We start from the raw sequence: 14,325 nt of genomic DNA on the forward strand, positions 1-14,325 counted from the left end.
TATATTGGCATGTTGATTATAGAAAAAAAAAATGATTTATTGTGAGTACTTGATATAGTTGTTCATTTGAATGTATAGCATTAGTTTATCGTGCATAAGAGAATTTGTTCACTTTCAGTGGATTTTTGGCAATGATATTAGTCATCATGTCATGTATAAATCAATATCACCTTCAATGGGAGCTTTTTGTTGTTAAATAATGTGTTTTATCTTCTTTGTTTCAAGAATTTGGTTCTATGTTGTTGCAATGTGTAGTTTGTCATGGATAATCTTAGAACATAAAATGGATTTTGTTTGCATGTTTATTGGTGTCACGGATGGGCTCTTGGATCTTGTTTCATCTACATTAAAATTTCATTGACATCTTGAATTTCATTGATGGGATATGGCAATCACGATTCCTAGAGAACTTGGTTACATACTTTAGTGGGAGCTTTGACAATAATGTGAATTCATCATTTGATGATGGATGGTTATCTTCATGTGATTGTAGATGATGACATGTTGGTTTGCAATGGAAGACTGTTGAGTCTTTGGTGAGGTGTCAGTTTATGATATGTTCTTTGGAGCATATGATCTTCTTGTAATGAGATTATAGAACATGATGTCATGTTTGCATTTCGATTTCATGGTTGTAAATTTAATAGTGGTATTGTTGTTTCCCGTTGGTTTTGAGCATTAATCATTTGCTTAGAGCTTCAAGATTTTACATGGTCATATTTGAAGTTGCAATGGATTGATTAGTGGATGCTCATGGATACTAGATAGATATGGGTGAGACTAAGAGATCTCTTATTTATGGAGATCATGCGTTGAGATGATTACTCTTGGATAAGGATTTCAATAGACATATTGATTAGCCTACACCTCGTAGTATACGTGAGTCCATTATGGACCTAAAAAGAAGATCTTTGTGTAATGTGGCCAATGTGTATTGGTGGGCGAAACATGTGTGAATGAGAGACCAAGAGGAAAACTACCCTTTCCCTCCAAGGAAAAATGAGAGTTTCACTAGGATTTCCCTTCAAACACTTTTCACTCAATTACATTGGAGGAGGAGAGGAGAATTCACTAGATTCAACCTTCAAAGAAGAAGATAGAATTCTGAGTGAAATGGGAATGATAAGTTAATCCCCTCTTCCTATTTGAAATGAAAAGGAATTGATTGAATTATGTAGTGAAAAAGTGACAAAGAACTGATTATAACTTGAGATCGGAATATGGGATGAAGCTATGCACCTGGATCTGGCAATAATATGTCGAGACGAAGTCGCCCTGCGAATTTGAGGAAAAGTTGCCCAGACTGTGGCGGGAACGTACACGGTCCTCCGAAAAATCCGCAAAACGAAAAGGGTTTTTCCACCTCTGCAAATAGAACCCGAATCTGAAAGTATAGTTGCACCTGCAACCTACACCACAGAAAAGAGAGGAAAATGGGTTAGGATTGGGGGTTTGCCTTTAGGTCAAACCCCAATTTTGGAATTAACCAAGTAATGAAAGAAAGTACTAAAATGTAAATCACCTCAAGGGAGGTTGTGATAGCAATGTTGATAGAAATGCTTGTGTGGAATTGAATGTTAGAATCAACCTCCTCTTCAAAGGTTGAATCCTTGACTTGAATGCCTTGAAGGGAGACTTGAGAATGCTCAATGCTGGAAAGGAATGCTTTGAATGCTTGATCGCAATTTTATCCAACTTGACCAACTTACAACTTACCCAAATGAGAGGGCAAATGCAACTTAAATACATGTCAATTAGGGTTAATGATACTGATTTTCGTCATAGGCCGACATCGGGGAAGTTTCCCGCTCACTACACAACCTACAATGCATGTTCTAGGAAAGGTCTTGCCCCAAAATAGGGCAGGGACAGGGGCGCCACACCCCTTTCCTACCCCTTTCTCCAGGGCAGAGTGTAGACAGGTGGTGTGGAGACCAACGAAGAAGCAGATTCCGAGGGTTGCACAGTCTTTAGTCTCTGATCAAGCTAGTGGATTTCATCTCGTGTGCGTGAGGACCCTAATGCAGTCGAAAATTTCTAGGGTCACAATTTTATCACACTACACTTTGTTGCTTGATGTTTTGTGCACATGAAATTTTGTATCCTAATATTAATCTGCTTGGCAAGTGAATGGTCTGAGAGGTATTTCCCATCTATATATTAGATTCATTCTTTATTTTGTATCATGTCTTCTCATATGAGTTAGTCTCGAATATATAAATTCTAAGGACTTGTTAAGAAGAAGCATGGTTATATAGATTTTCTTTGTTTTTTTTTTCTTGACCTATAAATCTAGTTCTAATGACTTATTTTTAGAGGTATGGGAAATGGTGTGTGGCTTTGGGCATATTTTCATTTATTATGAGAATGATTGGTTAGTTTGATATACCTTTAGTATGAGAAGTTTGCATCTATTGTTGTCCTATTTTCATCATGTTTTGATTGTTCGATGTTGATATCCTTTCAGTTTTGGAATGGTGAAGGAGATCTTACTCTACGCATCTCGGTACATGTTAGTGTGGAACAAGGGTATGGTTTGACTTGAAAGTTATCTCTTTGGTCATGTCCTTCCTAAATGTTTGTATTCACATGGTTGAGTGTCAAAAAATTGGGAGAGTTATGGAGACTAGTAGTGAGAGAGGTATTGAAATTTATTTGTTTGCAATATTTGTGTATCATTATATGTTTTGTTAACACTATATACTAGAGGATCTAGCCGCATCCTTTATGTGGTATGTCATATCTATTTTTAGATTTCGCATTACTCATGTAGTGAGAATTTTTGGATATATATGAGTGCGTTGACTTGGATGTGGATCGTCTATATCCATGAATTGATTTGATGTTTGATGCAAAATTCGCTAGTTGGCCTTTTTTGTGGTCATTTGTGTCTTAGTATTATACATTTGAGATGGGAGGACAGATATATGAAGACTTGTTACAATTTTGGATTGGTATGTTGACGGCATGAAGTTCTATCTATGATGGTATACCCTAGTTATGGTTACCTTGGATGAGTTGCATTTTGTTGCAGTTGTTATTCCAAATAGTATGAGTAAGCCAAGTATGTAGAACCTTTTGTTATCATTTAAATTTGATGCTTGTGTTCATTTATAAGTTGGTGCAAGATTCAATGACAGTTCGTATGCTTCACCTTGGCATGTTCATTTTCTTCCATGGGTGGCATGTTGGAGGATGTGAGAAGTTCTTGCTTGATAATGGTTAACTTGGTTGCTATTGTAAGTATCTAGATGGATTTCTTTCCCTTATTGGTGCAAGAAGACCTTGAGCCTTGTTTATTGTACTTAATTATTTATGCATTCATGGATGGAGCAATGTATAATGTCAAGTGGGAGAATGTTAAGATTGGTGGCATGAACCTTGCATTCATATGTCATTCTCATGTGTCTCCACATTCTTTAGAAAGTGTTTTTTATATTAAAAGCAGCCAAAACAAGGGGGTTGACCCAGGTACAGACCAAGAAACAGTGGCAAGCCAACTGTCAACAAAGCAGCAGCAAAATTACAACCCCCTTAACTTTCCTCTATCAAAAACAATTATCATTCTACGCATGTCCACCAGATATATAAAAGTCTTAATAAACATTTTAAGCATTTTTCACACAGGGCAACAGGTTCAAACATAAACAGAAATTAAAACTGTAAGCCCAAAGGCTACTGGGGCCGAGCAAAAAACCAAAGGTCCGAGACATAGGAGCGAACTAATTCTTTTTTCCATGGCTCCTCTTGGGGAGGAGCTTCCGAGCCCATTCCTTGGTGAGGAATTTGAAGAGGACCCTATAGTCATCGTCCTCCTTGCCTTTGCCTTTAGTAGTACTTCCTGCAAAAGACATAAAGTGGTCGCTGAGCAATGCATAACATTTTTCCAAAGAGGTAAACTTATGTCGCCGAGACACAAATTCCTTAGAAAGTGTTATAAGGGACATGAGATTCAAACAAAAAAAATTATGACAAATTGTAATTGCATTCCAAAGAGGTGGACTTATGTTCACAGTTGTTACAAAGCACAATGGAGGAAAATTTTACTTAGGCATCCACTTTAGGGAGTGAGAGAATCTTGTGTTATATGTTAATGCATATTGGATATTTTAATTTGCATGTTTTCTTTAGTGAGGCACCAAGTGTGCATATTATTGCATGTTCTATTTGTGGAGCAATTAGAGCCATCAATGACTTATGGAGCACTTGGGTTGAACCAAATTTGATTGGCTATAGGTTAGGCACCTATGTGAAGGTTATGTGATTATTATTATTTTTTGCTAATTTTACAAGTTGTCCATTGAGGAAGGCATATGACATTTCGCTTTTTTGAGTTTGCTAGTAAAAATAAAAGACCCTACCTATATTGGAAAGGGGAAAAGAGAATTTTCTTCATTGAGAAGCCCCTAAACCCCTCTTCTTCTAATGTCCATAGCATTGAGTATCTTATGTGACCTTGTCTACCCTTGCATCCAAAAGAAAGAAGTCCCTTGTAGGGACTGAAGGTGCTAAAAAAAAAAAAAAAAAACCTAATGAGTATGAGCTTGGAAATATTCTATTGTCCCTCAAAAACAAGGGTAAAGCTAAAGTTTCTCCTTCTCTTAAGAGTAAGAATACTTGAAAGAAGGGCCTTGTCAATATTTTTGATGTCACTTTTGACATTTCTATTGATATTTCCAATGGTGAGAATACTAGGGAAGAGAAGGTTGCTTCCTTATGGGAAAGGAGTTCAATCAGACACTAAACTTTTTGGTGTTAAAAATTCTATTGAACAAAAGACTGTTCAACAAGATGATGATAAGGATACTAATCCCCTACCTGACTATGGTAAAGTTGATCATTTCGGTGACTATGCATCCCACTCTCTTAATAATGTTGTGGATGATTCCCTCTTGATTTCCTCCTCCTATGTGATGTCTTTTGATGTCGACTAGAAAGATAGCCTTAGTTGTGGCAAGAAAGATCATGGGATTTCTATGAAACTAACAATTCACTCATGAGGATGAGTGAAAAAGATTATAATGATGCTTGTAAAGACCCTTTGTAGACTTATTACACGAAGATTAAGGATTTATAGATCAAAGTTGAGAATTTGGAGAAAATCTAGGAAGATTCTAACAACTACCCAAGCTCTAACAAAAAGTGGAAGAACATGCATAGAGTAGATTTGAGACATCCATGAATCAACTGGTAAAAGTTATGGATGGGCTTATGAAAAAAGTAGTTGGTGTGGTTAACATTCAATAGAAGCTGGAAAAAAAGAAATAAGTAACAAAAGTAGATTTGAGTTAGAGGAAGCCAATAAGGAGAAGAAGAATTAGTATATAGGAGTTATTGATTAGGATAAGAATCTAGGTGCTTTGACTTCAGATTGAGTTCTTTCTTCTAGTCCTTGTGTTGTGTTTTGTTGTTTTATTGTTTCCTACTATCTAGGTGTGTTATCTAACCTACTAGCTAGCCTTTATATGTTGTTATTTTTCTTATTATGTTTAACTTGTGTTATGGAAGAATTGGGGGCCTTTCCCTTATTCATATAATCAAAAACAAATAACATAAACAAAATTATGTGCCAAAACTTCTAGAAGATTCACAAATGAAATCACAAACATACATTTACATATATTATTAACAATATAAATTTCCTTGTGATTTACAAACATCTATTACTCTAATAAAAATTGAATTTTCGAGAGTTGAAACCCTAGATGCTCCTTCGGCTTGTAGTCACATCAAAACATTCAATTATCAACATTTTATGGAAAACGAACTAGCATATATGATGCTCTGTCAATTGCCCTATCACTTTGGGATTCGATGAGGAACTGATAGTTAATGGATGAGGCATGCAAGGCAACCTTAGCTCCTACAAAATCTACTAAAATGATGCCCTGGAGCTTGTGTAAAAACCATCTCTGTCAAAAATCTAGTCATAACATTAATGGCAATAGTGTTTTTTATCCTTTATTGCTTGAAGTACATTTAAATCCCTACTCTAAGATGGACAATTATTTGAGTAGGAAAATCCTATTAGAGTGGTTGCAACATCAAATTGGGTCATTAATGGCAGTTTGGATCATTCGGGTAGGTGGATGGGAGTGAATAATGCAAGATGTTAAACTTTCAAAGTTTTAGAGATCAAGGGTCAAGAATGTCTCATAACCAATACCATTAGAGTGATACAAGCATTGACAGAAACCAAAATTTCATCCCTTAAGGCATGCAAATAAGGATAAGTCCAAAGTAACAATCCTAATGAGATGCATGGTGAAAAGTCAGGGATTGAGATTCGGGGAAACCAAAAATAAGTACCCATGTAAAGGGATGGCCCAAATCACTACTTCAAAAGATAACTTAGTGTAAAAGATTACGGAGTTGACATTCTAATGAAAGCCGTGCCAATGTGGAAAGTACAAAACAATGACAAAGGAAAAAGAAAGTGGAGGTTGGCAGAAATAGATGTCGAGGAAAAACTCTCAAATACTCATAAGAAAAAGGCATGGAGGCAAGGAATGGATGGTAAAAGTTCTAGTAATAATGCACATGCCAAAACTCAGAATACGAATTGAACAGGCACTTGTACAACATCTATCAATGGTTGCAATCCTTCTTAGGCCTAGGAGGACTCTATTGTCATAGGAGTTATATATAGAGGCTTATAGTGGTTCGTAGAAGGGATGGGAGAACAACTATGTGTTGAGTTTTCCCAAATTGATAGAGGAACAATTAGATAGTAGAACAATTGTGTGTTGTATTTCTAAGAGATGAGAGGCAGAAGAAATGTGTTGTATTTCTAAGAGATGAGAGGCAGAAGGAAAAGAGAAAAGAAACTTTGGCAAACAATAGAAAGATGTAGCTAAGGAAGCAAAGAAAAGATTGCATCCATAGGCAAGCTGTTATCGGACCGAAGATGGTACAAATTGTGTATTTGCACACTCATTGTATGTGTCAAATTACTACATAATATAGGTAGAAAGCAATTGACATTGGGACAGTTCGATTTTTCTTTCTTTGGAGGATTTAAATTCTTGAACTTTTCGTGAAATTCATTTTACTGCAACATGTTTTATTCTTTCTTTGGGTAACAATTCTTTCTAATAACTATTATTTGAATTACAAGTAACATACTATGTTAGCCTATAATTCTCGATTTGTAAATGCTAAATTTAAGAGTCGCAATTCTTCTATGAGATGATAATTCTTAGAAAGCTTTTCTTCTAGGCTAACATAATAATCGAGAATTATAGGCTAACATTCTCGATTATTTGTTTTGCCATTATAACTACGAAGCTTTTCTGAGGTGCCATGCTCTCTTTGTTCTTTTCCATTGATTAGAATCTGTAATTTGTTTCCCTCCCATGGTTTTGAGGTGACCTTACATTTCATGATATCCATCTTCTTGCCTTACACCTGATTAAAGTTTTGACTGCAACATGATAGAAGTTTAGAATCAATCAAGAAGATATTTACACTAAGCATGGATAGCTATCGGGCAGATGGCAAATACAAACATTAAATTGCGTCACATTGTGACTGCGATCATAATGGTCATGCCATCATAAGCAATTATTGTGAATCTCAATGGTCAAACAAATTAAATAATTTAACAGTTTCTTGTAATCTAAAATGAAATAGAATACAAATCATGTAACTCGCTTACAAATGAAAAGTTCAAGGCCAGATCAATCCTTTTCTGAAGGTCTCTTGAAACTTGAAAGAATCTCAACTTTCACAAAGTGTTTGCCTTGGAATTACCCATGCCTACAACAAAAATGGATGTTATAAAGCATTTAGTGGTAGGCAATCAGTTCATTAATTTGACCCTAAATATCAAGGATTCAGGTCAATTTGGAAAAATTTGCAGCTTGAATGATAAACATCTTGTCAATACGAGTCGTAGCTCAGTTAAGTAACAGTATGATAAAAGAATTAAAAATTTTGCAGATGGGATTGGTAATATGAAATGGATGACAGGGACTAGCTTGAAGAGAATCTACATGCTGCCTATTCAACGATAAAATGTATTCTATGTTGATTAATTGCTTGACAACTCTCTCTGCCAGAATCGGTATGCACTTTGAGATTGAAAAATTTCAACACTCTGCACTAGATCAAGAACCCTCTGTTGCCTGAAAGCTCCACCACATAGCTGTATGACAAACTAGCTTGCTACCCTGAAATTTTTCTTTCAGTCATGTTCCAAGCAGCGGACATGCTCTAAATAACTATCAGATAAGTATGGGTCTGCTAATATTATATTGATGTCTGCACGTCTGTAATAGCAAGGAAAACCTGCAACCTTAAGTGGCCAGATAAGAATGGTAGTGCCATCACATCCTTGAAGGTCTATATAGCAGTATCAGGACTGGTACTAATGCATAAAAGGGAGCAAACAAGAAATATCTGGAGCAGATGAAAATTTAATAAGATTTGTGCAGGAGAGAAAGCAATTGCTGAGGTTACAGAAATAATTTGAGTGAGGATCTACAAGCCCTTAGTGCAGGCTTAATAAAAAGCCTGTGTAGTTGATTAAGAAAGTGAAACAAAGTTTCTTTATGTTAATGAAGAGGGATGGGGAAGGTGAAAAGAAATGAACCAAAAACTTTGACTATTTACATTTTTTATGCATCCCTATCAAAAATACAAAGAAGAAAATCCTAATGGAATTTAAAGATGATAGCAACCAAGGGAAAGCATCGATATTACATGCAGATCATTTTATCAGAAAATGTGTTATTCCAGTCAGGTTGGCAGCAACTGAGAATTGATTGGACTCCAAATTTTGCGACATTGCAGTGTGTACAAGAATTTGTAACTACTGATTTTGTCAGCAAAGCCAAATTCCACCAAAAAGAAAGGTCCACTACACAGCTAACTAAAACAGTTTTTCTAATGTCAATCATTTTGATTTTGTTTCCTGTAACTATCCTATTTAAGTTGCTCCTGCTATGAAAAATTGGAACAGTCACAGACACCTACTAAGAGTAGTATTTTGAGTTTTTTTTAAAGTACTTTGAGCAGACACTGATGTTGATTTACCCTAACTACAGGACTTCTTTGTAAATTTTTTACTTCAATTCAAATATTGTTTAAAAAGCCAGAAGAGTTGTACAATGAAACTAGCCCATATAGGCATTACAGGCAAAACTGACAAGCGCTTGAAGCCAAAGAGAAAACTACCAAAAAACGAAAAATAAGCTAGTCGAGACCAGGTCTCAACCCAGCCAAACAAGAGGAGACTTAGAGTGACAAACTCTCTAGATGATTTGTTAATTATATAACACAGGAGCATCCCATAATGATCCGAAAATATATTGAGCACATAAAATGCCAATTTATTTCAAGCTACGATATATGTGTCTTATAGGCTAACTTTAATTTAGGTATCAAAGTTTTTAGGTGTTGTGCATTTAAAAGAGAAGCATATGTTTATTAGTATTGAAAACAAACATACCCTACATCGCTCTTTTATAATATTGATACGATTTATACAGTTAGCATGAATATTGAACAAAATCGTAAAAGAAAAAAGCAAAAGAAACTTCTAAATGTCGATCGGAGTTAAAACTGTAAGAAAGAGAAATGGATGAACACAAAACAGATATTTAACCACATTTTTTCTCTATTGAAAATTTAACTTACGAAAAGAAAACCAAAAAACATTAGTGGTAGTTTTTACAGAATAATTTCTAAAGCTGATGACACCCATTGACACATACTGATCATAGACGTTTCCAAATGTTCAGTCAATTAGCAAATAAAGCCAATTCTGCATTGTAACCCTCTTTTTCACTTCTCTGAGATATTTTGGATAAAATAAACACTGCATGTTATAATGCGACAAATCATTTTCAAACATCGGCTCCTTGATGTTCTTTAGGGATTTAAAAAAATTATTTGAGAAGCAGAATATTAATCAACACAATAATAAGAAGAAATATGTAGTCACCAATGAATTTAAATAAGTTGAAAATTTATCCAATCTGTCAAAGACGATTATTGGATCTAATAAAAGGCATAACCATTTGAAAATTCAGCTGAGTAATGATGCCCTTGGATAGAATTCCCCATTGGAGAAGCAATAGGACCATGTCCATTGTTTATGAAACTTTTTGGAGGCATATCAGCACTATACATGGACCAGTTGTGAGATGGAACTTCTTCAAGTTGACCACTATACTGATCATAATACTGACTAGGTGAAGAATGAGGATAAGGAGGAAGCACTTGCATGCTCTCACTTAGTCCACTACTACACCAATCTGACGGGCAAGCCATCTGCAAGGTACTATCTTCCTCAGGCATGTATCTATCAAATCCACTGCCGTTATGAAGATCAATATTGGGACCGTGGAATCCTGGCAAATAAAACTGCCCATTCAATATCTGCTCTCCCGGATTTTGGAGTTTAGTACTGAGTGCCACCTTACCCCGGCTTTGTTCTTCATCAAGCAAATAGTCAATCATGTCTAAATGTGGGAAGTCTTCTCCCATCACAGCACCAGCACGTCTAGTTACATTTCGAGAATTCATACTCTTGAATAATCCTTGGCTTGCAAGATCGTCTGGACATGACTGTGGAAATCTTATGCCAAGATTATCCTGCACAGATTGAAATTGATTAATTTGAAGACTCTGTAACTTCCTTTGTTGTTGATGTACACAGTGCTCCAAGAATCTTTGCTGTTGTTGGCGATGATCTTCTACTCCTGACATTGTCACATCAACATCCTGTAGTTCCTGAGGTCGATTTCTATGCAGCAGTTCTGGCATAATTGTGCCAAAGGTGAATCCCATATGAGATGCACTTTTCTCAACTCCACAGATTGGAGACTGATCTTTTGTAAATCCATTCAACATAGTAGTCTGTGGTGTGGAAATATGGGAAGGGATACACGTTGATGAGGATGAGGATGCATCCTCCCTTACACGACCCAATGACTCTGGACAAGATATATGAACTTTATAAGGATTTGAAGGAGAGGACACCATGCACAGCGAAGATGGAGGACTTTGAGTGACACAAACACCAGTATGTGCCACACTTGATGCCACGGGAGGATAATGCCCACTTGAAGTTCCTTTCATTTTCCCAGCAGCAGCATTCCTGTATGATGGGCTCACAGAAGGACTGCGGGATAATGAAGAGCTGCTAGATGGCATTGGATCAACACCGCCATCCAATCTTCCAGCTGCACTAACTGAGCGTGCCAACGATTGCACAGATGAAGTTAATGCAGCAGGAATATTCGATCTTGGAACAGCCGGAATTAAAGGAGCACTGGATGGCCGCAACATTTCATCAGATTCAATTTGCAATGGAGCAGTGGTGGCACACTTTGCATGCTGATCAATTTCTCTGCTACGACTATTAGGTGGCATTGTCTTCTGCAAATGCTGTTTGAATGAGACAGAATGTGTCAGTGTATTAGTCTTCTTAAGAGTTAAATTGCTGCCTTCCATGTTACTACTTTCAGCAGGTAGATCTTTTGATAAAGAACATTTAACTTGAAGCTCTCCTGGACTACATGAGCTGCCACCTTTCAAGCTTGAGTCATCTGCCTGCACACAAGATGATTTATGTTCATCATCATCCACACTTCTCAAGCTTGATAACCCTGCATTTCTTGTATGACAGTGATTTGCAGTCATATCTTGTTGCTTAGAGGGCTTGTCACAATCTATCTGATGTTGGTAAGAATTAAGCTTGTTTTTCAAAAGTGTAATTTCATCATCCTGATAAATAGTGCAGTTTAACTAGTGAGAAGTTATCCCAAGGAAACAACACAATAAGAATTTCTTTAGCAAATAACAAGCTGACAGGAAATCCTTGTGCCTGACAAAATATAATATATTACAAAGTAAACACTCAAGAATTCAAAAAACAAGTGTAATGGTGAACCATACCTTCTCCACTATTCTATGCTCAAGCCACTGCACACGTTGTTTCAACGTAAGTACCTCTTCATTAGAGTTGGATTTACTAATACTATTATTAACTTCAAGTGCAGAAATTGAAGCCACATTAGCACCAGCTCTGGTGCCATTAGTTGTGTCATACCGTTCACTGTTGCTTTTATTTTTTCCCCTGTTCCAAAAACATTTAGATTGTATTTAGTTTAAAATGTCTTGCAGTCAAAAAAATCATAAAATGCAATACGAAACTATAACACCCCTACCTGGTTGACAATGATTCACACTTGTTGGAGAATAAAGAATTGCCCTTGAAGGAGCCATTATTCATCGCAACAGATGCAAGAGAATCTGTTGAGCATGTTGATGAGCTGTCATCCAGTGCAGGCCTCTGTTTTCTGCCCATTCGAACACTTTCTACTGAAACAGAGACAGACCCACTGAAGCTGGCTTCCATATCCTGCTGCATTTCTGAACTATCCCTGTCCCAATCTACACGGCTTACATCCCCATCCTCTGTTTCTAGTCTAATTATACCCACGACATTATCTGTTTTATCCAATCCACTCAAATCACCTTCATCTGGAGTGCCCAATATTTCCAGGACAGGCAATGGAGACCCCTTTGAGGAGCTTGCATCTACATTTCTAATGACAGAAAGGATTTCTTGGTGGTGTTGGTGTTGGGCATTAATATCACCATTATCATTCCTCACTCTGTCTTTTTCTTTGCGGGTGCTTCGCCTTTGTTTTGCCTGCTAACATATTGATGAAAATGGATAAGAATCCTAAAGAGGTGAACTCAGAATCAATATTTTCAATATCATTCAAAACATTAACCTCTTTGAAGTACTAACACATCTAAGAGTTCAACGTTTGCATAGAAAACAAGACATCTCTATATGAACTCTTTAACAAAAAGAACAAAACAAACAAAAAATATTTCATTTTTCTTAAACAAAACAAGACATCTCTATATTGCATAGAAAACAAGACATCTCTATATGCATTCACCTCTGTGAAGCATAGAAAAAAAAGGCCTCTCTATATGAACTCTAAAAGAAAAGAATAAATGAACAAATCATATTTCATTTGCCTTATCTTGATATGGCAAATGGAGCTTCTGAAAGACTTCAAAATAAAAGAGAAGTGAACATTGACCTAGTTGAAGTACATGCACATCTAAGAGTAAAATGCTTGCATAGAAAACAAGACCTCCTTATATCAACTCTTTAAGGAAATAAATAAACAATACTCCATTTTACTTAACTTGCAATTAAAATAAATAAATAAACATCACTTCCTTTCCACAACAATTCACACAGCAATTTCACCAGTCCAACATTGAAGATAACATTAGGCTACCAGCCAAACTACAAATGTTGCTTCAATGAAAGATATGACATGCAACCCCAAAAATAATATATAAGCTAAAATTAAAAAGACTTCCAAAACGATTCACCAACCTTCTAGTCACCCTTAAATGCCTGAAAGTTTTTTAACACTTCGACTTTGCCCAGAACTGAAATCTTCTGAACCGAATACATTTCATGTCATTGCCAATATCAGTTAACAGTGTCAAAAACATTAACGGGCAAAATAACGTTTCCAAATGTTTTATAATTTCATTGTGTGGCCCAACTTAGAGGAGAGAAGCAACTGAAAAGCCATACTCAGTAACAGATATATGGTTTGCATTAAGCAAGTGCAAAGTTATCAATTTTGTCTGCTCCTGATTTGTGAAGCTGCAGGATGCATACCTAAACCATATCTGGAACATCTTACAGTTGTATCTGATGACCGAGGAGAGACCACATCCAAATTCAAATAAAAAAGCTGGAGTTCAGCACCCAAAAAAACTAAAAAGAAAAAGCTGCTGTCATTGCAACATAAATTAATAAATATATCTGATTATCTTCTATTTTCTTCCTTCTGTTTGTGTGTATGCAGAATAAGATGAAGAAGAAAGAGATACTAAAGAGGGCATCATTTTATCATCAGTTGTCGATTTGGCCTTTGCATCAAAATGTTCCTCTTAATGCTACATGCTTACCAAGCATTATGGGAAGATAGCTCTCTTGGTTCAGATTCATGCTTGAATTTGGCCAAATAAAATTTAATATTAAATCACTGGTTCAAAAAGGTTATTAAAAGTTGCAGTTAGTATAAAAACAGAACATAGTGGGATAAGGCTCTGTTAGGTACGTAGCAGCAAAAATCTTTCTTGGGACTGACTAAGCATTCTAAAAGATAAAAATTTCGTCAATTAATCAAAAATTTAATCAGGGAATTAAGTAGAACTGTAAAATTCGTAAAATACAAAAAAAAAAAAAAGTTCTTTAATTTCATGTCAAATCATGATTTTGCAGATAAAATTTAGGTTTAATCACAACAGCATGGATAAAATTGTGATTTA

At 36.0% G+C, this 14,325-nt stretch overlaps 1 protein-coding gene across 6 annotated transcripts in view; it reads right to left on the reverse strand.

The window, feature by feature from the left end:
- Positions 1–9,925: 9,925 nt before the first annotated feature.
- Positions 9,926–14,325, reverse strand: part of LOC131042148 (TNF receptor-associated factor homolog 1a) — a 58,817-nt gene continuing 54,417 nt past the window's right edge. For 2 of the 6 annotated variants that reach the window (XM_057975475.2, XM_057975473.2), the window contains exons 11-13: positions 12,177–12,667; positions 11,905–12,085; positions 9,926–11,733 (exon numbers count right to left, since the gene is read on the reverse strand). In XM_057975475.2, coding sequence (XP_057831458.2) covers positions 10,003–11,733; positions 11,905–12,085; positions 12,177–12,667 — 2,403 coding nt within the window. In that variant the 3' untranslated portion in view covers positions 9,926–10,002. Of the gene's footprint in view, positions 11,734–11,904; positions 12,086–12,176; positions 12,668–14,325 lie in introns of those variants that run through there. The other 4 variants (XM_057975474.2, XM_057975476.2, XR_009105127.2 and 1 more) reach the window with 4 other exon arrangements.

Source organism: Cryptomeria japonica, chromosome 9 (genome assembly GCF_030272615.1).
Source record: "Cryptomeria japonica chromosome 9, Sugi_1.0, whole genome shotgun sequence".
In the NCBI taxonomy this organism is placed as follows: Eukaryota; Viridiplantae; Streptophyta; class Pinopsida; order Cupressales; family Cupressaceae; genus Cryptomeria; species Cryptomeria japonica.